Source organism: Phaenicophaeus curvirostris, chromosome 2 (assembly GCF_032191515.1).
Source record: "Phaenicophaeus curvirostris isolate KB17595 chromosome 2, BPBGC_Pcur_1.0, whole genome shotgun sequence".
Lineage (NCBI taxonomy): Eukaryota > Metazoa > Chordata > Aves > Cuculiformes > Cuculidae > Phaenicophaeus > Phaenicophaeus curvirostris.
In genome coordinates this window covers 42,852,236-42,874,714 of record NC_091393.1, presented here as the reverse complement: position 1 = coordinate 42,874,714, position 22,479 = coordinate 42,852,236, and the positions used below count along the sequence as shown (strand labels likewise).

At 36.1% G+C, this 22,479-nt stretch overlaps 1 protein-coding gene across 3 annotated transcripts in view; it reads right to left on the bottom strand.

Moving 5' to 3' along the window:
• The window catches only part of NKAIN2 (sodium/potassium transporting ATPase interacting 2), a 538,479-nt gene that overhangs the window by 228,114 nt on the left and 287,886 nt on the right, over positions 1–22,479 (bottom strand). For all 3 annotated transcript variants that reach the window (XR_011336973.1, XM_069851805.1, XM_069851804.1), the window contains exon 3: positions 20,206–20,286. Coding sequence is in view for 2 of the 3 variants with exons in the window: in XM_069851805.1 (XP_069707906.1) it covers positions 20,206–20,286 (81 nt within the window). In the remaining variant the exon portion in view is untranslated. The remainder of the gene's footprint in view (positions 1–20,205; positions 20,287–22,479) is intronic.

The following is a 22,479-nucleotide window of genomic DNA, read 5'->3' as shown; positions in this document are numbered from 1 at the left end:
TGACTACAATGACAAGTAGTCATCAAGAGCAAGCATCCCTCAAAGTGTTGGCATCAATTCCCTGGACATTATCTTACAATGGTGCTTCAAAGTAAATATAATTGTGCTCAAAGCATGGCAATTTAAAAATAATTCATTCAGACTCAGGGAAATGGATGAAAAGCAATGTTTCCATCTTGGGCAACTAGAAGTCTGTCACAGATGAAGCACTTGGCTCCACCATAAAGCTCACAATTTAAAATCATCCCTATGATACCATCTGGTAGAAATGTCTAGTATTAGACGGGTTATTAAGTTCTTTTTTCCTGATTTTCACCGCAGCTTACTGCCTGGACATTAGGGTATGAACATGGACAGCACATGATAGAATAGAAAATACAACCTAAAATATATAATGTCCATACATTAACATATTCCATAGGACTTAGGACTACGTTCTGTGTCTAAACAGTAAGAAAGCAGAAAAAAATTTCACCTTGCTCTTTTCATGTGTTCCTTTAAATTGTTTGAATTCAATGTTAGAATCGACTATTTGCCGTGTTACTTCATGTAGACTGAGGAAATTCCAAGGAAAAGCATTTATTAAAGAATAAATTTGACACGTGGAAGAAGGGAGCTAAAACAGGTTGTAATAATAAAATTGATTTCTCATTTTAACATGCTGTACTTATTACATTATTTTCATTAAGGTAAGAAACAAACATGAATGCTTTCAATACTATTTTAAATGCTTATGGATTTGGAGAAGAAACACAAATTCTTCTTTCTGTTGCTTTTCTTGAAAATTCAACATGTCTTCTCAAGGAATGTTTTTAATGAGATTGAAATTCTTAGTGAAATTCCACTAAAAGTAGCAACGTTTCACTTGCATTTATTATGATATATGTTTATTAAGACTTTATAGTGGTTGTGATGCTGATCATTACAAATGTTTCATCTTGGTTAAGAACATTAAGTTGCCTAAAATTGCCTTCCTTTCCCGACAAAACACAATAGATGTTACTAACTCAGTTCAGATTTAACTGAACAGAAGATCACAAATTAGTGTAAACTAGTGAGCACTCCCACCCCCCCCAACAGTTAAATGTATTCACAGCACAGTAGCTGCAGTAGAAAAATATAATTTATTTAAAAAAATGGTTTCTACTTAACTTCAGATGGCTGTTGTTCCTGTACTAGCTTCTCCCACAGAAAAAGTACGGATATTACTGTTGATCCAACAAGACTCTGAATTGTTCAGTGTGCATGCAGAAAATCTCACTCCTTTAGTGAATTTTCACTGTGCTAATCCCCTTGGAATGCAGCATTTATCACCTACCAAACAACTGCAAAATATTTCAGTCCAAGAGGATTATCACTGCTGTCTTCCTCTCTGCTCTACTGGAGCAGAAGAGGAGAGGTAGGGAAGGTAAGCAGGGCAATTCACCAGCTGCAAAAGTAAAACCAAGTAATTACAAGAAAATTCCTAAATAATTTTTTGACAGTTGTGTTTGTCCCTCATTTTTTTATTGTGGACTTTTTTTAAATTGCTCTTTTTAAGAAGATTATATTTACAAGCAACAAATCAAAACACGTCAAATTTCCTGCAAACAGAAACACAGGAGAATCACAGCCTAAGCTGAAACTACAGCCTTGATGCTGTAAGAGTAAAACGGATACTGGACAAAAGTATTCTTTAGTCCAAGAAGCTGAAACAGTCATTCACCCTTCATACAATCATTCCAGCATCCTTGTTCCTTCCTCTTCAACAATTTTAATAATTATTTTTTTATAGAAGTCAACAGAACCTAACAGAGGAGTTAATATTGCAGTTCATCATGTTTTTGACAGTAGTATGATATTCCTTGCCAGATGATCTGCTTCTTTCCTACCTGATCTTAACCCTGTTTTCTCAATGTTGAGCTGATACTTTCACAGAACGAGTCAACTGATTGATATTTTTCCTAAGTGGTAACAGCTAATTTAGAGCCTATCACTTTATATTTATCATAAGGGTCAAATTGTATCAGTGCTACTTTGTTAAAATACAAAGATTTTGAGATAGGTCTGCATTTCTACCCAGCCTCTGAACTATGACTAGCCTGAAGCTCTGTATACTCAGCTATTTCTGTCACCTCACTCACTCATCACTTTTGCTTGGCCAGTGCAGAATATTCTTCTGAAGTAAAGGTTCTAGCACAAATCCTGCTATGATCCAGTTCTCTCCTTGTAAAAATAGCTCTTTGTTTTCTATCTTTTGTTTTCTATATCCTTATTGATTATCAAGTAATATTTTACCATTAAAAAATTAGTAAAAGGGAAATTAGTAGCATTTTACAGGTGGAACATTATAGCAAAATCCCTGCTTTCTATCTGACTACATTTGCACCTCTGGAAATGACATTACTCTCAGTACACTGTTCTTTCCCACAGAAAGCCTTCAGGTATCCTAGAAGGTCAGCTGTAGGCTGAAGCCAAACTGGGCTGAAAAATAATAATTTTTATGATAGCCTTCCCTTTACTTATAGTTCTCATGAATTACCTAGTGCTTAAGTGTTTGTGATTGCTAAAGATTGCATCATGCTTTTGTTGAAGTACAGAGTTGTTGGCTTCTGCGTTAAGGTAGATGACCAGAAGCATTTAACCACATTCTTCACATCTAAATTCTACTTTTTTGGGGTAGGATATCCCTCTTTTCTTCTCTGATTTAAAAACAGTTGCTCACACCTCCACCTTCAGTTACTCCTCTGGTTCAGCTGCAAATGTTGTGACTCCTGTATCTACTGTTACAGAATTTATGTTGGGTACTTCAAAATGTAAAGTGACTTTTTTTCCTCAAGACTCTTATAAAAAAAGTCAGCTGTACTTAATTTCATCCTATAGGAATGACTGTTAAGGCTTCTTTATTCAAAGTGTTTTCCCATATCTTTGTCAGGGAATCACCTTTTCTGTAGCAAAATATGACACGTTAAATTACAACAAACAGAAACTTTCAGTGTGTCAATATTCATTAAAATGCATCGCAGTTAATCTTCATGATTTAACACAGAATATTTATTTTAGGAACCTAGAATATTGTACAAATGTTTAGCCTCCATTATCTCCAAAATAAATTTAATTTAGGAGATATATGAATAACCTTTAAGCAATTGCCACTGAAATTCTAAAAGAAACTTGCTTAGTTTATCGTGCTACTTCTCCCAATTTCCTCCATGCCTCAAAAAAAAAAAAATATGTTCATTTAAACTGGCAGACTGCATCATGACCAATTTTTATATTTAAGTGCGTGAGTATACTGCTTCCAGAAAAATATTGTTCTTATGGCTTCTATAACATCAAACCCAAGGACAAGTAATAAAGGAAGGTACAGTTTCAACTGATTTTAGTGAATATAGAACGGTCTTAATTGTTGACATGTTCTCCAAGTCTGTTTTCTAGATCTGTTCACCCCAAACTCAGATGAAAGGAATCATTACAAGGATTCTGTCACACACTACTTATCAATATTTTTTTCGCTGACTGTTGTGAACAAACCCCAAGAAAATAGATATGGAACTTTGCAGGAACCCTGAAATTCTTTAGGTTTTTATCAGTAATTTTTCACAGTAGTACTTTTTTACAAATGATACAGAAAGAGGAAGTAAAAGTGGCTAATCTTGCTTTTGATTTTCCTTATCTTTCAGATTACTTTCACCAGCTTCTGAAAGAAAGCAAATACCCTCTACCCTGGAGACTCAATATGCTGATACATTCGTGTAATCCAATTATACTAATCAAATCAGCAAAAAGAAAAATATCTCTGGACCAAACAATTTTTAGGTGGGGAATTGAACAGTTTCTAAATAAAGAATATTTTTACCCATAAAATTCTGTAAACAATTTGAATATACAAGTCTGATAACCGTACTCATTGTAAATGAGAGATTATGAGAGATACATGAGAGATAAAATGTATTGATGACTAGTTGTCTTGTTTGCAATAGGATGTAATACACGATAAAACTTAATGAGACCTATTTCTTTGAGTAAAGTTTCAAATAATTCTGCAATGTGAACAGCAATACACATGGTGAACCATCAGAGTAAGGTATCTCCAGAAACACTGTGAGGCACCTGAGGAGTACTGAGTTTAGCCTCACTCAGTACTGTCCTTTTCATCTTTGTTTTACAGGGGCAAGAACTGAGAGCAGAAGTTTAGGCAGAAGTTCGTATTTACGAGAAATCTGGGTCAGCACTGAAAAATACACTCAAATCTCCCAAGGTTCAGTCAAGAGATTTGAACTACAGTCATGTTCCTTTTCTGCAGTTAAATAACTGACTCATTCAGTAAGCAGATGATATTTAATAGATTAATAAATGTTTACTTCTTCATTTACAGATTGAAATACCCTAACATTTGCACATCTTTTATATTCCAACTTCACTGAAATATGAAAGCCAAAACCCCAAAACAGAACTCATACCATTACTCATATGTTTATCTGCATTTTGTGATGGTAAATACCAGTATGCCTTTTTTTAGTAAACCTAATTTAACAACATTTTGGTGAGAATGGAAATTCTCTATGCACACTTTACACTGTCGGTTTAGACAGTGAATACTTGCACGATGCATGATCCATAACACTATTTCCATATCAATGAAACTAAAACCTTCTCTTCTATTATGAATTTTTTTTTTGATGTGCAGAATTCTCAAGACATCATCATGCTTTTAGGGATAATACTTGACAATTTGAGAAGCCCTTGAAGAGTCTATGTCAACTCCTGGCCTCATTTTAGTCAATGTAATTGAAAAAAACCACTTTATGCATTGACTTCAATAGGGACACAATTTCACCTGAAGTTTCTCCACCCCCCCCAAAATAAATAAATGAATAAATAACCACAGAGCTAATTAAAAAAGCTGAAGGAGCAACGACAGAGTATCAGAAAGACAGTTAGACTTTTTTTTTTACAGTCTTAGAATAGAGAGATTGCATTCAAAATTGCTAATCCATCAGTCCCTGTGTTCTTATGAAACAGTAAGGTGAAAAAGATACTTGTATGAGCTTTCCATAGAAGTTCATACTAAAATTACTTTCCTTTAGCTACAACAGGGGAATTGGCTGTAGTGATTTTGGGAAGGCAGAGTAGTTGATAGACCATACTTGACTTTGTTCTAGCTTCTGATGTCACTTACATGCAAACTAAGAAAGTGCACAATGGGTGTAAATCACCATGCACCACTTCCACTGCTGGTTTAAAACCTGTTCACTAAAAGTATTTTTCAGTGTTTGGCTGCTAAAATAAGAAAGGGTTTGAAAGGGAAGCATCCACTCCAGGTTCAACTCAATGAGTCATTTCCATGAATGATTTGGATGACAGAATTGAACACTGATTGTATCATGAAGAAGAAGGGTAGCAGACGCTGTAGAGGGCAGGACATAAATCCGAATGACCTCAGCAAATTGAAGAGATGACCCAAGAATAACAAGGTCAGTTAAAATGAAAAGAGCGAAGTATGTCTTGTAGACACGAGCAATCAGACAGACTGAAAATAACATTAGCAAGGTTGCAGTACCTGGCAAAGAGAGCTGCAGAAGACTGTTAATAGTGACTTGGAAATGAGAATCAACACTGTAGTGCTTTGCAAAACCCAGAGCATCTGATTCTGTAAAGCTTTAATGGCAGGTTTATAGATCAAATACTAGGTATCCTATAGGTCTGATTTATTTGGTGCTGGTGAGGTCTTAGTTGGAATATCCTTTTTTTATTTGGTACTTCATGCTAAAAAATGCTATAGAGTATATGGGAAGAATCTAGAGAACAAGAATAAGAGACCTAGAAAATATGAGCAATAAGGAAACATGGAAGAAATGTTTCTACTTTTCCTAGGGAAGAGAAAAAAAATGAAGAATCAGTATGATAAATATATTTCTACACGTAGATGGTATAATAAAGAGAACGATTGTCCTGCCAGTTCAAGAAAGGTCAAAGATACTCAGTAAAATCAGTTTGTTTGGACACTAAGAAAAACTTCCTGCAGGCAAAACCAGACTACATGATAATGATAAAAAATTAAATTTTGTTAGTTTACGAAGAATCACTTAACTTGGTTAAAGACAGATTAAGTATTATTATAAATTTCTATGTGCAGGAAATAGTATAAGAAGATGTCTTCTGTCTTTATAATTCTATTGCAGATAAATTAACATCTCCAAAGTTGAGGAGCAAAAGAGACAGGATACCGTAGACTCATAGGTATATCTTTCTAAATACATCAGCAACACATGAATATGTAATTTGTGTATTTTATTTTTCTTTGTAACTCAGATGATAAAGTAAATCATCATCACAAGAGAATTTATATTTATATATGGCCACATGACTTCCTATGTATAAAATAGAGGAGTTCTATATTTCTACTGTTTAATATGTAATTTAAAAAAGTAAAATAAAAAATTCATTTGCTCAAGGACTTACATATTCAACAGTTTGTCTTTTTCCCCTTTTTGCTTTATTTAACATGTACCATGAAGCCCATCACAAAGAAAAATAATACAGAAAAGAAACAGCCATTAATAAAAATATGCCTTTAAATTTTTAAGTAGGCTGAATAATATATTCCTTGCTCAGTATTGGAAATCTTCAGATCAGATATTTGCTTTGAATTTTTCATGCAGTCTTTCAATTTTTCTTGTTATGAGTGTCTTCTATAGAACAAATCAATATAGAGCCACAAATTCTTGACATTGCTTTTTGCTTTGAAGCATGCACTTACTTAATTTTGCCTTTTTAAGTATCTGAGTTTTTGAAATTCAACTATTCCATGCTCTGAACTGAAAACCCAAATGCTTATTATTCGTTTGCATGTTGATTTGACTTTATGTATAAGATTTTCAAAACTGATTCCTGTTGTTTCACAGGCATAGTAAGCAGTTTCAATTTATTTCATGTGCGACACCACTAGCTTACTCTGAAACAAAATGATAAACGAAGAAGGAGAACTAGATAAACTCTAACTCCAACTGAAAACATGAAGATCTTTTTCATAATGTTTATAAATGAAACCTGTACCATTGCCATTCTTTCTCCTTTTCTTGAAGACAAATCAATAAATGCAGGATTTTCAGGAAAGCATAATGAGTTTTTGATTAGAACTCAAACCTTATTTTCAAAAATTGCTAAAAGATTAAACACTCAAATTCCACCTTAATGCAATGTAGGCTCCATGGCACCAGATTTTTAAGTGTATTGGGAGCTTGGTGTTAAATTAAGGTATCCTGTTGTGCTTAACTACCATGAATTCAATGGGTGATAAGCACTTCAGGTTGGATTCAGCTCATTTAACTTTAGCTGTCTAGAAGTAAGGTATATACTCCGAGCTACGTTAGCAGTCTAGACAGAGAAGCAGGGACTTCCAAAGAGTGTTTCAGCCCATCACCACCTGTATCAGGCAGGTGTCTAGGAAAACAGGGAAATTGTAAAATGTAGTGAGAAAGACCAAGGAATTACACATGGGAAGAGCATGTTACATAATTATGGGAAGATGGCAGCACACAGCATCATGTTCTGCTGAGAAGGAGCCGAAGACACATCATCAGCCTTTGGACACAGTGGCTTGCTGTTTTCCTTAGGACCATGTTTTCATGCCTATAACCCCCTACCTTAAATAAATAGTGGATTATTTAAAATTTTGAAAATAATTTTTAGAGTTTGGGTTATCAAAGACCTAAGTTACATGCAAAATAACAATCTACTCATCTGCAATTTGCCATTTATGCTTGTAGTACTTTGCACTGCCTCTGTATGAAACACGGAAAAGATAGTACCTGTCACTTATTGACTTTTAAAGTATCCTTTATGACAGGAAACAAAGGAGTACTGTCTTATGCTGTACACAATGATGTAAGTGTAAAAAAAAAAATGTTTCTATATATTCATTTAAATGGACACATATTCGTGCTTATGAAAAGAAACCCGAAAACATCGTCTAAAGCTACAGAGAATGGGTACAGGAATCCAACAAATTTCTCATGTAAACTCTTCCAGCAAACTAGTCTTCAATGACTTTTCCTATAGAGGGGACTCCTCTCAGAATCAAGCATTAACTCTACGTACTGTGACACAGGGAAACATCTTTTAATCATAAAGTAAGGAGTGCAACACTCATTTTCACTTTGAGACCTGAATCAGGATAAATACTATTATCTCAAGGAGATGCTTTGCCAGAAATGTAACATAAAAATTAAATCTCCATAGCTTGCTACAAGCTCCTGCTTTCACAATGCAGAGAAACATTTCTTAAAAGAATCCCAATTACTTCAGATCTGTACTTTACACTATTTCCAAGTGTGAAAGCCCGAGAGTCTGGCAATTATCATTATATTCTCATTCCTGTAGTTGCTTGTATATGCTAATGAAGAGAAAAAACCCTAATTGCATAGTATCATGGTCTATCGTTACTAAGCACTCTTGTAACCTCTTCTTCCAAACAGCTGTCTGAGCTGTTAACTTTTTCCTTTATTAAAAATAAAAATGACAGAATTCAGGAAGGCAAATGCAATAGCTAGAAGTGGCAGCTTTAGAAATTATCTCTTGCTTTGAACACCATCATTGACTGTCAGCCATGAAAAATGCAGTTGGAAGTGTGAAAGTTTTTTTGATTCTACACAGATTATGTTATAGTGTATATCCTTGTTCTGAGTTGAAACTATTTATGTGACTGAAATACTTTAAACGATTCACAAAGGCACTGGTACTATTCGGCAAGTAGGACAGGAAATAGTCAAGACAGAATTAAAAAAAGAAGATGGGATATTTTTGCACAATGTAAACCAGGGCACCAATAACACAAGAAAACATCTGATCAAACAAAAAAGAAGTAAAATAAAAAAGAAATGAGAAGAGCATTTGTTATTTTTTTGTAGAATTCATGCCTAGAAGAATAAAGAAATAAAAAAAAAAAAAAGAAAAATAATCAGACACCAAACAGCATATATTTGCTGTCAAATTAAATGGAAAAAAATGGTTATATATATATATGATGTATGGATGTATGTCTGAATGTATATGTTTGTTTCTCAATAAAAGTGAGTGGCTAGTTCCCTAGGCTTAAGGTGAAGCTTTTGCAATGGAGCAATTTCTTCAGTATTGCCCATGGCAGTATTTCTTACATGGCCATTTGAACACCTGGGATTAACTGCAGTTGGGTAGATGCTAATGTTCATGGACAACCTTCGTACACCCTACAGTATCAATTTTACATCATTCTTATGTGAATACTGATGCAGATAGTTTATATACTCTATGTTATCTAGATTATGTCTGCAATATATTTAACAATGCTTCATTCAAATTTATACTATGATGTCATATGCAATGTATGAAAGAAGAAACACACCTATATAAACACAATATTCTATTGAGGAAAAAGGTTTGCAGGACTGATGTCTTATACTTGGGTGCTAGAAACATCTGTGGGAACACTACAAATCAGGTGCATGCGGTTACAATAGGCAGTGAAGCACAGAATTACATTTAGCGCATTAAGTGGCAGTTAAAGAAAAGTGCTTAAATGAAATGACACACTAATACACCATGTCCTCATACTTCTGAAGCAAAATAAAACTTTCCAGTTTAGCCAAAACCAGCTGGAATATATTTGGATGTACTAAGCGTCGGAGAGATAGGCTCATGCTGAGGAAAGCCAAGATTAAAATTGTTCAGCTTTAATAAGCTGAGGGAGGAAGTGAAAGGAGTAACGAATATAAAATTTCCAAGAAAAGAGAGAAGGAGGAAGACACTGATTGCTTTGTGCATCTGATTGGAAGTCATAGATGGGACCCTTATATAGAAAGAGTGACACCTTCACTTTTAAGACATCGTCAGAAGCCTGACAAATCAGACATCTTTTTTAATTTCATCTGAGTTGTGAGGTATGTTTCAATTATCTATAGAGAATTAACTATTTTTTTTCACATAGCTTTGCATACTCTGATCTTAAGCTTTGCATACTCTGATCTTAATCTCCCTCTACAAACTGCAAACATCAGTTTTTCTATGAAAGGGCTCATTGGCAGTTTAAATATACCAGTGAGATGCTCAAACATAGCATGCTACTGATCACCTCATTATTGCTGAATTAGCCAACTATTGTATGGTGGAAGAAAAATAGCCTGAGTTACACTGTGGCCTGCTGAAGAATGGGCTTTTAGAATGAAACCCTCAATAAACTACACTTTTGTTCAATTTGTAAGGTTTTTTAATCAATCAAATCCTACCCTCAAACACAGGATCCAATTTCTACACAAATAGGTGTCTGTGGTAGTCTTGATAAGTGGGATATAATGCCATAGTACAGCAGTCTACTCCTGAATAGATACGATGCCCCTTAAAATTAATGTAATTGAAATTGCAGCAGCAAGTTTTGAAAACATCAACATTAGAGTGAACTCATACTCTGGGGATAAATTCACAAAGGTAATCATGGAGTTTAGTGGATTATTAGAAAAGGAGACCAAATATTTTTCATACTTAGTCATTCATCCCAAGCAGATGGAATCAACAAAACAAGTTGAGAGTGTGTTGTAAGCTGCAGTGTGACAGCACTGAAGTCAATGGGGTTTTGCCAGAGAATAATTTTTCTGGTTTATTATGGACAATTAAAAAAAAATCATCATTGAATCCTACAAAGTTGACATTAGTTAATTCACTTATCAATATACCACAGATTGCTACCTTTTAGTAGCAGTTTTGGAAACATCCTTTTCATTGGAATGAGAAAGAAGGAAAATGACAAGAAAAAATTACTGGTATTTGGAATAAATCACCCCAAATAGTTACCTTCTACCACGTTTCTGGATATATCTGTTTAAAAGTTTAAGTAGATTTATCTACTCAGCATAAATTCTCTTAGGGGTGCAGAAAGCAGAATATGGCTGTGACTAGGGAAGACATTAAATTTGAAATATTTGTGATAATTTAAACATATTACTGTCTCCTTAGATTGTATTAATATGTTCTCTAGGAGGTATTCACCTGCTTCAGTGCAAAGAGGTGTGTGTGGGGTGTGTGTGTGCGTGCAAGAGCATAGTTTTATGTGACTCCTAGGATTGGCTTAAGATACCCCTGTGTATTTTAGCCCAGAGACACATATGAATGTTCAAGTGCTTCAGTGCTCTGGCAAGGCCATAGGAGTGGGACCCTCCAGCAGAAGACAATTGGAGCATTGTAACACGATGAACAACTTTAAGGGATGATCAGCCACTGCAGCCATATTCAGTCCATCGCCTTACAGTCTGTGAGTTTGCTGTTACCACAGCAGTGGTGAGAAAGCAGTATGATAAAAAAGACTGCACCACTTGTTGGCTGCGCTCACACTGTTTTACAGGATGGGGACAATATTAAACAGGACAAAAAAAAAAAAGAAGAGTGCTTCATAGCTCACATTGCTTTCCCAGGTTCAATAAATGCTTATCCATGTGTGAAAAGATGCTGAAGATAATATAGAATTTTATTCCCTACTGGATTAACACTGGCATAATTTTCAGTGATATAGATATGAGAATGGTTTCCTTCAGAAATTCTAAGTAATACAAAGCTCCTCAGAAACTGTATGGGGTTAGCGTTGTTCTGAAATTTCTGGTAGGCTTCTGGTTCTTAAGATGAAGCCTATCTGACAGATAATAATTAGGATGCCAATTATTTATTTATATTTAAAGAAAAAGTAAATGTGAAGAAAACATATTCTTGCTGTTGCACCTATATGGAGAACAACAACTTGTTAAAGACTATCTTAAATTATAGTATATGAACTTGTGGCTGGTTGACCCTGGCTAGACATCAGATGCCCGCCAAATCCACTATCTCTCATCCCCCTCAGCTGGACAGGGGAGAGAAACTATAACAGAAGGCTTATGGGGCAGAGAGAGATCATTCACCAATTACTGTCACAGGCAAAACAGACTCGACTAGGGGAAATTCAATTTATTCCCAAAAATAAGAATAGGATAATGAGAAATAAAACTAAATCTTAACAACATTTTCCTCCCATCCCTCCTTCCCTCCTGTGCTTAAATTTACTCCCAATTTTCACAGAATCACAGAATCACAGAATAACCAAGTTGGAAGAGACCCACCAGATCATCGAGTCCAACCGTTCCCATCAAACACTAAACCATATCCCTCAGCACCTCATCCACCCGTGCCTTAAACACCTCCAGGGAAGGTGACTCAACCACCTCCCTGGGCAGCCTGTTCCAGTGCCCAATGACCCTTTCTGTAAAGAATTTTTTCCTAACGTCTAGCCTAAACCTCCCCTGGCGGAGCTTGAGGCCATTCCCTCTGGTCCTGTCCGCTGTCACTTGGAAGAAGAGGCCAGCACCCTCCTCTCTACAACGTCCTTTCAGGTAGTTGTAGAGAGCAATGAGGTCTCCCCTCAGCCTCCTCTTCTCCAGGCTAAACAACCCCAGCTCTCTCAGCCGCTCCTCATAAGACCTGTTCTCCAGCCCTTTCACCAGCTTTGTTGCTCTTCTCTGGACTCGCTCCAGAGCCTCAACATCCTTCTTATGGTGAGGGGCCCAGAACTGAACACAGGATTCGAGGAGTGGTCTCACCAGTGCCGAGTACAGAGGGAGGATAACCTCCCTGGACCTGCTGGTCACGCCGTTTCTGATACAAGCCAAGATGCCATTGGCCTTCTTGGGCACACTGCTGTGCACCTCCTCCCCACCAGTGGCATAGGTGGACAGGGAATGGGGTTTCATCATACTTTTCTGCTGCTCCTACCTCCTCCGGGTGAGGGCTGCTCATACTCCTCCCCTGCTCCATCATGGGGTCCCTCCCACAGGACTCAGTCCTCCACAAACTTCTCCAGTGTGAGTCCTTCCCACAGGTTGCAGTTCTTTATGAACTGCTCTAGCATGGGTCCTTTCCACAGAGTGCAGTCCTTCAGGAACAGGCTGCTCCAGCGTGGGTCTCCCATGGGGTCACAAGTCCTGCTAGGAGCCTGTTCCAGCATTCCATGAGGTTGCAGCCTCCTTTGGGCATCCACCTGCTCCAGTGTGGGTTCCTCCATGGGCTGCAGGTGGATATCTGTTCCACCATTAACCTCGATGAGCTGCAGGGGGACAGCCTGACTCATCATGGGCTTCACCACAGGCTGCATGAGAATCTGCTCTGGTGCCTCGAGCATCTGCTCCCCTTTCTTCTTCACTGACCTTGGTGTGTGGAGAGGTGTTTCCCTCACAAATTCTAACTCTTGTCCCTGTCTGCAATCACATAATTTTTTTCCTCCCCCTTCTTAAATATGTTGTCGTGGAGGTACTGCCACCATCACTCATTGACTTGGCCTTGGCAAGTGGCAAGTCTATCTTGGAGACAGCTCACATTTGCTTTATTGGATGCAGGGGAAGCCTTTAGCAGCTTCTCACAGAAGCCATCCCTGTAGCCCCCCCACTGCTGCCAAAACCTTGCCATGCAAACCCAACACATTACTTGAATAAATACTGAAACAAAAAGCTGACATCATGATACAATGCAATCTAACTTGGTTTTAAGAAGCAGGACATATTCTTATATGTCTTCATACTTCCATAAAAGGTGAGTAGGTGCTCTGGCAGACTCCCCAGCTTTTAACTACAGTAAATAACCCTTTAGGCCTTGTCCATAGCTGATTCCAGAGCCTGATTTATATACCCAGGAGAAAGGTCCTGTCTCTGGGATGCATAGACAGCTCCCCAGAAGAGCTGTCATAGGAAATGTGATTTCTGTAGCTGTGACCTTCTGAGCATCTGCAGCAGTGGAGATAAATCTATCTTCTTATTTTTCATGTCAAGCAAAATCAACAATTTTTCCTGCAGTGTCTTAAACAATTGGTGAAATGCTAGCAATGGTTCACTATAGCATTCAAAAGTGATTTCCTTACAGAGGGGAATCAGGCAACGCTACCCAATCAAAAGCTGACTATTGTGTCACTTATTTATCCCTTCTCAAAGAGAGGAGAAACATGGGGAAAAGTTTATGAGAAGATTGAGAAAATCCACACTTCATGAAGAATTTCAAAAGTATAACATTGCAGTCTCCTGTTTGTTAGTTCCCATGTCTGTTTCATCACATACTAAGAGTATGCACTATTTAAGTCAGGGTGATGTGATGTGAGTCTAGGGCTTATAGTATAATGGCACCCTGATATCAAATTGGGACCACTAGATGGTACTGCAATATAATTAACAAATATTAATAACTAATCTCATAAATACATATTTGTTTTTTTTCTGTAATGTCTGCGTTTGAAAGATACGGAAATATCCATGGCGCATATATATATATATATATATATAAAAGAAAACCTTCTCATAACTATAATAGATGAAGTCGTAAGGCATACGCGAAAATATGTACTTACTGATCTTAACAGTATAACTAAGGTACTTAGCACTTATGTATACATATATATGATATTTATACAATATGTTCACACATATAAATAATCATATGAAATTATCATCTGATCAGTCACTACAAGTGTAGTACTCATTTTCATGTGTTCCTTTATTCAGTCCATAACTATTGGATTATGAGAAAACTTTACATATATAAATCAATATGCAGAGGCACGTTTATTCATGAAATCAACATAAAATATGTCCCAGAATTTTAAAAGATAAACTTTGTATAATAAGCAAAGTCAATATAACCATATTTCATTTTTTCTGTACTTTGAATGATTTCCAAGCAGAATTTGTTTCACCATTAAAAAGGCGAAAAATTCCACTTTTATCTAGATGTTTTCCACCATATGCTATATCTAGAGAAATAAACTATTTAAATTTTGTAATAAGTTATCTTCTAGCAGGCAACGATCTTGAGGTTTAAAAATTGCTGCAAAACTAAATTATCTGAAACCATAAGCATGCTTAATAGTATCTACCCATGATACTACCCTCAGAATAACCTAACACTGCTGGTTGTCAGCACTATTTTCAGTTTTCATCTGTTAGATATATGATCAAGCATGTCAGATCTGCCCTGAGTAACAGAAGTGAAAAAATAAAGTAATTTACTTAAAGCATTCTGATAGCTATTTATCTGAAAACCCTGGTCAGATTTACTGCTCAAAGGCATTTACCTACAAAGTTAACCAGATGCTTTGAGTTGAAAACTAATTTAATTTCTCTGTTATCTTAACAGGACATCTGTTAAAACAACATCCAAGGAAGGTAATATTTTAAAAATTAAACATCCTGCAGGTTGTTTTATTAGAGTATGTGCAACATTGATAGTTAACTGTTAACGACTACCACCTTACAAAAATAATTAATAAATGTGGAATCAAAGCAATATACCTATTGTACTAATGGAAAGAAAGTAATGTAGAATGAAAACATAACTGGTGTAAGTGCAGTCTTGTTGCCAAATTCATTGCTTTGTTACAACTGAGTTACACTGAAGACAAATGAACCATTTCTTTTGTTTCCCTCTTTCATCAGCCTTATCTAGGTATCAAATCGTTCCTTTAAAATCAGAGTTTATTAGCTGCATGAAGTGTTCAGCACTCATAGTCAGCTTGGTTTTTAAGCATCATGAGTGACAAGGTATGCAAATCACATCCTGAAGTAATTTACATTATTGCAGTTAATTTGCATACGGATATAAACTGCACTTAAGAGCAACTAGATATCAATCCAAGCAGTAATATGTGAAAGCTAGACACATAGGTATGTGTACTTGCCAAAGCTGGGAAATTCAAGTGGAAAAATATAAGCGGGTGCCTATTTCTGATTAGTCCTTATAACTTTGCTGGATACGAGTGTGGACAAATGGGAATGTTAGGAGGAAACATGGGCTCCATATTGCCTCCTGCTCCTTCCGTTTATCCTGAAGGGATGAACTGCATACAACCAGTAAAAGTCAGCCATATGTAGCTAATCTTGGACTGACATCTCAGATCACCAGAGGAAAGGTGGACTTATTAGTGGTGAAAAGCTGCTAATTCATGAATGTCAGCTGTTGATGGATTTCTAAACTGCATGTTTCCTCCTTAGGATTTGTGGCATCAGATGGTCTCCCATAGTCCTGGTTGACTGCTGAGCCTGGCTGGAGACGGGAGAACCCATTAGCGATATCCTGAAGTCCCTTCTGGTGTTACTTTACAATGAACCATGACTATGAATATGAAAATACTGATTTTAATCACAGTGTACATTGGCATTTGGGGAATCCCACTTGACACAAGTGTTTGACTTTTAAACATCTAATTTTTGTGTCAAAAGACATACAAGTACAACTTTAATACATTAATTATAATCTTTGTATGTTATTAGTTATAAATAGGGAAAATGCCAAGAATGCCACAGAAATAGAAACTAAGTCTAATTTCACAGTCAAAACAAGTTTTTAAAAAGTGTGTTCTTAGTCACATTCATAGTACTATATGGACTACAGCAAAGTGATATGGGAGCTCAGCCAGGTGGCAGTGAGAGGAAAGCTTTTATACCTGGTCACACAAGTAGACTTGCATGCAATGAGAACCAAAAGTATTAGCTCAAGGCTAAGGCCATGTGTAGCAAGAGCTGTTTTGGACCCTGAACCACAGCTGGTCCCCCAAGTCCAGCACCCCAAGTCCAACCTCAACCTTGATTCCCATTAACTGACAGCAGCAGCATCTGTAAACTCTTACATCTGTGATGGGACCAATGTGACATCAGCAATATATTTTTTCAGCAAAAAAAATGCCTACTTAGTTTTAAACAAAAAATGTGAGTTCGATAGCCCTTTTTCATCTTCTGTTATGCTTGTGGGATCCTTAGACATCATCAGGGTAAGCTTTTTAATGCCTTGAAACAAGACTGCTAGTTTTTCATTGCATGAGCACTTGCAGCACTTTTTCTACTGAGGGTCTTTATTCAGAGGGTGCAACTAGATCCCACAGAAGTAAATGGGATTTTTGCCCAAAGAAGAAAATAAAAAATGCTAAGCTGATTGTTAACTTTTTGTGGAGGTTAGAGGACTTCTTGCTGTTGTTCTGGAATAGCTGAATCTACTTCCTTGTGTCCTTCCTTGATTTATTTAAACAAACCGTTTAAACGTTACACTTCCTCAGAGATACTTTCTATTATGTTTTCCTTTCTGTCTCACTAGTGTACTTCAGATGTGTCTCATTCAAGACAAGAGGTTAGGATTTTTGTATGCTACATTTATTTAGCCACAGGCCAAAATAAATATTACCACTCCTGAAACCTTAAAGTCCTACTTAAACTAAGTATGGTACTTACCAGCAAGAAAAACAACATACAGACTAATTCAATATTATTGAAGAGTACTACTGAAAAGTAAGTCTGAGAAGTGGGTTTTCTAGGCATTCATTCACAGGTCGACATAACAATGAAGCTTAAAACCAAATGATTGCATTTCCTCTTTCTTACAAACCTTTATGACAAAGCCAAAGAATTTCAGCAGAGACAACCATGCTTCAAGCACATAAAACACTTAGTGTGATGCCATTTTCCAAAAGATATACATGATTGTAATGGTGTATAATGCAAACAGATTTGTATGGCTGTTCACTAATAATCCTTGAGTCTCTTCAATCAGAGATGATTACCATATTGTTCCAGAAATTTGAGTCTTTGCAGGCCTGTTTGGTGTAATAGGGAGAATCTGTAAAAATATCATGACCTACACCCCCACAACTAACACATAAAAGGACGAAGCTAGCAAGCCTTTTATAACAAGGTATATTAACAACTGAAATATGTCCCCTCCATTGTATCAGCAGGTGATGATGGAAAAATTGTTGTAGGTACACATAGAATAAAAGCTGTTCTCAAAACTTTTTTTAAAAAACCTTTCTTTTACTTTATTTGCCATAAAGCTATAAATTATACATATAAAAATAAACTATACCCAGCTGAACTATTATTAGGCTGTAATTTTAACCTATCAGTTCTTAAAGTCTTCCTGTGCAGGATCCTCTCTCATAGTTTACAACCTCAGAGGCATCCCTCTGGTACTTACCCAAAGGTTATTTTTTATTCTCCCTTTAGAACGAATTCAGACCTAGAGCTTTTTTCAAGGTTCTACGTGCCATTCCAAGCACAAAAAAATACACAGGAGTAACATTACAGATCTGAAGTTGCCGTTATTCTCAGATGAAAATATAAATAATGAAAAAGATTCAGTGCAATACGTATGAATGTGACTGAGAGACATAAAATGATCCATTCCTTAACAAACTTGCATCTGTAAAACAATTGGAGCCTCAGAAGGAGCTAGAAGAGGAGGATAAGTTTTATCTAACTTAACAGGTGGTACCTTTCCATTTGGCAAATATTTCTAGGCCCTAAATCTTGCAGAAGACTAGATCATGTAGGGAAGTTTTGATGTACCAAGTGCAGCTGAATGGGAGAGGAGAGTGATGTTCCATTTGTGGATTTGATTCTTTGTAGATAATGAGTTGAGCTGTACCTAATTCTTAAAACCATTTCCTTGGAACTCTTCCTTTTCTGCCTCTCCTTATGGATGCTGTTGATCTGAAAACCAGCTGAAGCAGAAGGAATATACTCTACTGGGTATTTCAAGGCAGGTCATCTCACTGGAGCAAACTATATCTCTAAAGACCAAATAAAAACTTTAACTGCATCCAAATATAAGCCTGATCCATATGGTTGGTTGGGAAATAGTCTAGATGACAGAAAAAAATCAATTCTGGGTTTTGATACTTGTTTTAGCACATCTTTATTCCAACTAGCACTTACTACAGTTCTGAAACTGTTTTATACCTATTTTACACAGTGCTCAAACAGCTGCTTCTCCTTTCTCCCTTTCTCTCCCACCCCCTATCACTTTCCCAGGCAGAAGAAGCATCCTAACATTTACAAGTTTAGGAATGTGGGTGGCTGAAATGAGCAGGTGGAAAGAGGGTAGATTCGGTTGAGAATAATTGTGAAACAGGTGCCAGATTTGTTACATACATTAGTTCACTTAGCAATATAGAAAGCATTTTAACCAAACACAAGATAATATATGCAAGCTCTTCTATTTACTATGTTTTTGCCAAGCCCAGAAAGTATAACATTTTACCTGCAGAAAATTACTTACACCCTCAGGAAATGAAATTCTGATCCTTTTGAAGTCTGCATCTTTTGAAGAAACAGACTACATGGAGATTAAATATCCCAGTCTCTAGTATTTTTTGTACTTTGGGAGTGATTTGAGAGGAAATACAAGTATGGAAGTACCTTTGCCTCATTTATTCTTCTTATAATTGTGTTTAAATTTCTGCATCATACCATATTAGTATCTCACAGAGGATCAGAAAATTACGTCTGTAATTTAGTTGGGCTAAACTCCCTTTAATCAGGAACAGCAATTAAATATCTGAGTCAAGAAGAGAATGTGATTTCTTTCACATGTAGTATTCTCCTTGATGGTCCATTCACGCTGCTGTAAGCATAACTCAGCATGGACAGAAATATTTAGACTCAGCTGAAACATGTATTTAACAAAATAACTTGTTACCTCTACTAAACTTTATCTCACAAATAGCCGGCCTTTTGGGAGTGCCATAGAAAGTAGCAGATTTGTTTAGACGTGTTGGTTTGAGCATAGTACTGACTGCAAATTTATGTGTTACCATCTACAATGTCAATAAAACCTTATAATTATGTCATTCTTAGGAAAATCTATTTTTCCTATGGATTCTGACCGTGCATAAGTGTTCAATCATAGCATTCCTACTGGAAGCACAAAGTTAAAAAACACTGCTGTAGCCAAATGACAATCTATTCTGGTACCTCAGTTTACATTTTAATTTAATGAAAGACATCTTGTTTTACAATTATTATGCTGTAGTCTAAGACCCCTGGAAAGAATATAGCTATGTAAGAGCAGGCTAAATGGTACAAAAAAATGTGTTTATCCTTGAGACAGTAATCTTCTATACTCATGAAATCATTAATTAATATCTTGCAAAAATGTGAAATGTTCATTGAACAATTATTGAGGGAGCAAAAGAAGTAATTTTCCTTTAAAACACATATACCATTATTGTTGCAGACATCAGAAGGTGCAAGCCCATTGTAGTCTAGATTAAGTCTCTAACATAAACAGAATACCCCAAATTTCCATTTTACTACCGTCATTCTATTAACACTGTGAACATGAGTGAAAAAGAACATGGCCTTTCAACTGTGGCATGTTAATACAGTGCTGACAGCTTAGATGTATCCAATAGTAAATTACCTTTGATAGGTCCCCAGCCTCCAAATAGAAGCAGATAACAAACACATTCCATGTAACCCAAAGGATCAGCCAGACAGCATACTGCAGGGAGGAAAAGATAAAGAGTGTATTAATAATTTTAATTTCAGTTGATAGATCTGACATTTGAATTTGAGACTAATTTGAAATTTTTTGTTGTTCAAATGGGGAATATTGCAATATCAAGATAGGCATATAGTATCAATTATATGTGAGAAGTGCATAGCTGTTTCTTCAAATGGTTATTCAAATATAACTTACTAAATAACGAAGTCTGATTGAAGTAGGCACTGGATTCTGCAACACTTTGGATTTAGTCTCAAGAAACTAAAACTATATAAATAACCCCAAGAAAACAAATCTCTCTATAAATAATTTTGCAGTATTTCTACAAAATATGGAGGGATTTGGTCATGACAGCAGCCTCAATCAATGTATTTTGTGACATTCTAAAGTATCATTCAAAATTATTCAACACCCTCAGGAGCAGATCATTTTTTAAATTGCCAGTTTCTTTGGGTTTTTGTTTGTTTATTTGTTTTCTTTTCTTTTACAGTGTATAGGAGAAGTATTCACGCTTCAGCAGTATCTGTTCATTGGTGGTTGCCAAACTTCTTATTCACATATCTGATATGAGTAATGGAGTAGATGTTTTCTTTCCTTCTCTTCACTACTTTGCATCTTTTTGGTATTCATAAGACCTTCTGTGCTATGAATAGAAACTACATTTCCCTGCAGTAATGCTGGAGTATCTTGTATAATAAAGTTTGACCTACTGTTGCTACTTTTATCTAATGTTTGCGCTTGAGCACTTCCCTTGATAAATTACTCCATCATCTAATAAACCTTAGGGTCTGCAACTGTTTTTTCTACTAGCTGATGTAGCTATCCTCTAGCTGTTCACAATTCCACTTTGCACATTTGCTAATTTCATTGAACAGACCCATGGCACTGCATTTGTGTGAAATACGACAGAGACACAATGGTATTCCCTACCTGTTCCAGCTGAGAGCTATTTCCTCCTTTTATACCACCAACCCATCTCTCAAGTATTTACAGGCTTCTTGATTTGTTGTCTTTCCTCCACACTGTACTGCTTAAATTTTGCTAAAGTATTTTCCAAATCAGGAAACTGTTTTCTGCACACTTCTGTGTTATGCCCATCTATTCTTTGAGCATAGACTGCTCATAAAACTTAGGAACTTAATTCAGAGGCATGGTCTTAACACCCTCTTTTCTTTTTTCAAACCCAACTCTGAGATATTAAATATGCTGAACGTTTAATTTTTTCTGTAGCTTGCTCATGGTACACCTGACTTTGCATGTAACATGGAACATTTTAATTCCATTGTAAGGAAGGTGACATTAATTTAGGCTCAATTTGGCACTTTTTCTAACTTTGCAACACTTTAACTTGCCGGGTTTTGCCAATTATTTTAATATTCTAATGTTATATACAAGCATGCATATATTCTGATGGCTTTAATACAAGTATTCCTTTTGACACACAAAGATAATTGGATTTCTTATAGTGAAAATTCTAAATACTGCATTTGGACTAGTTTCCTAAAGAAATGAGACTTACGCAGTAATATCTACATGCAATATCTGTTCCCTTGAAATAACTTCTGTGTCCCTGAACAATTTTAAGCAAACTGGACAAAAAAAAATAGAAGATTCAACGATATTTTTTCACACAGGTTTCAGGAAAACAGGCCTACAAATGGGAAGAGATACTTTACTAAGTCTTCATACAGAGAAAAACTTAGAACAGTATCTCTTACCCATCAACATGAAGGGGAAAAGAATATGGGAGAAAGACAGTGGAAACTAGATTTGATATTTATGGCACAAGTTGTCGTATTACATGGAAGCAACAACCAATTAAAAAGCCCTTGCACAGAGTAAATCTAGCAGAATACTTCAAGACACTTTGGAGCTGCTTGTCCTGGAAGAGGGCCTTACACTTACATGAAGAAGTGAAATTTTTCTTTTGCATTGTCTAGTCTATCACTCAAAAAATTACAAATTTATCTGACTTCTAGATACACTGCTTTTAACGAGCATCTGCTGTTATTGGACTATAGATAAGGTTTGAATATATCTTTTAAAAGTATGTTTTAAACCGCTTCCTTTTGAAATGTTATATTAAGTGCTTGCTGCCTGTATTCGGTGGATAAACACTGAGTATAATTATCATGAAATACAAGGGTGCTTCTGCTTCCCACAGCTTTTTATTTCAGATGCTTCAGATCT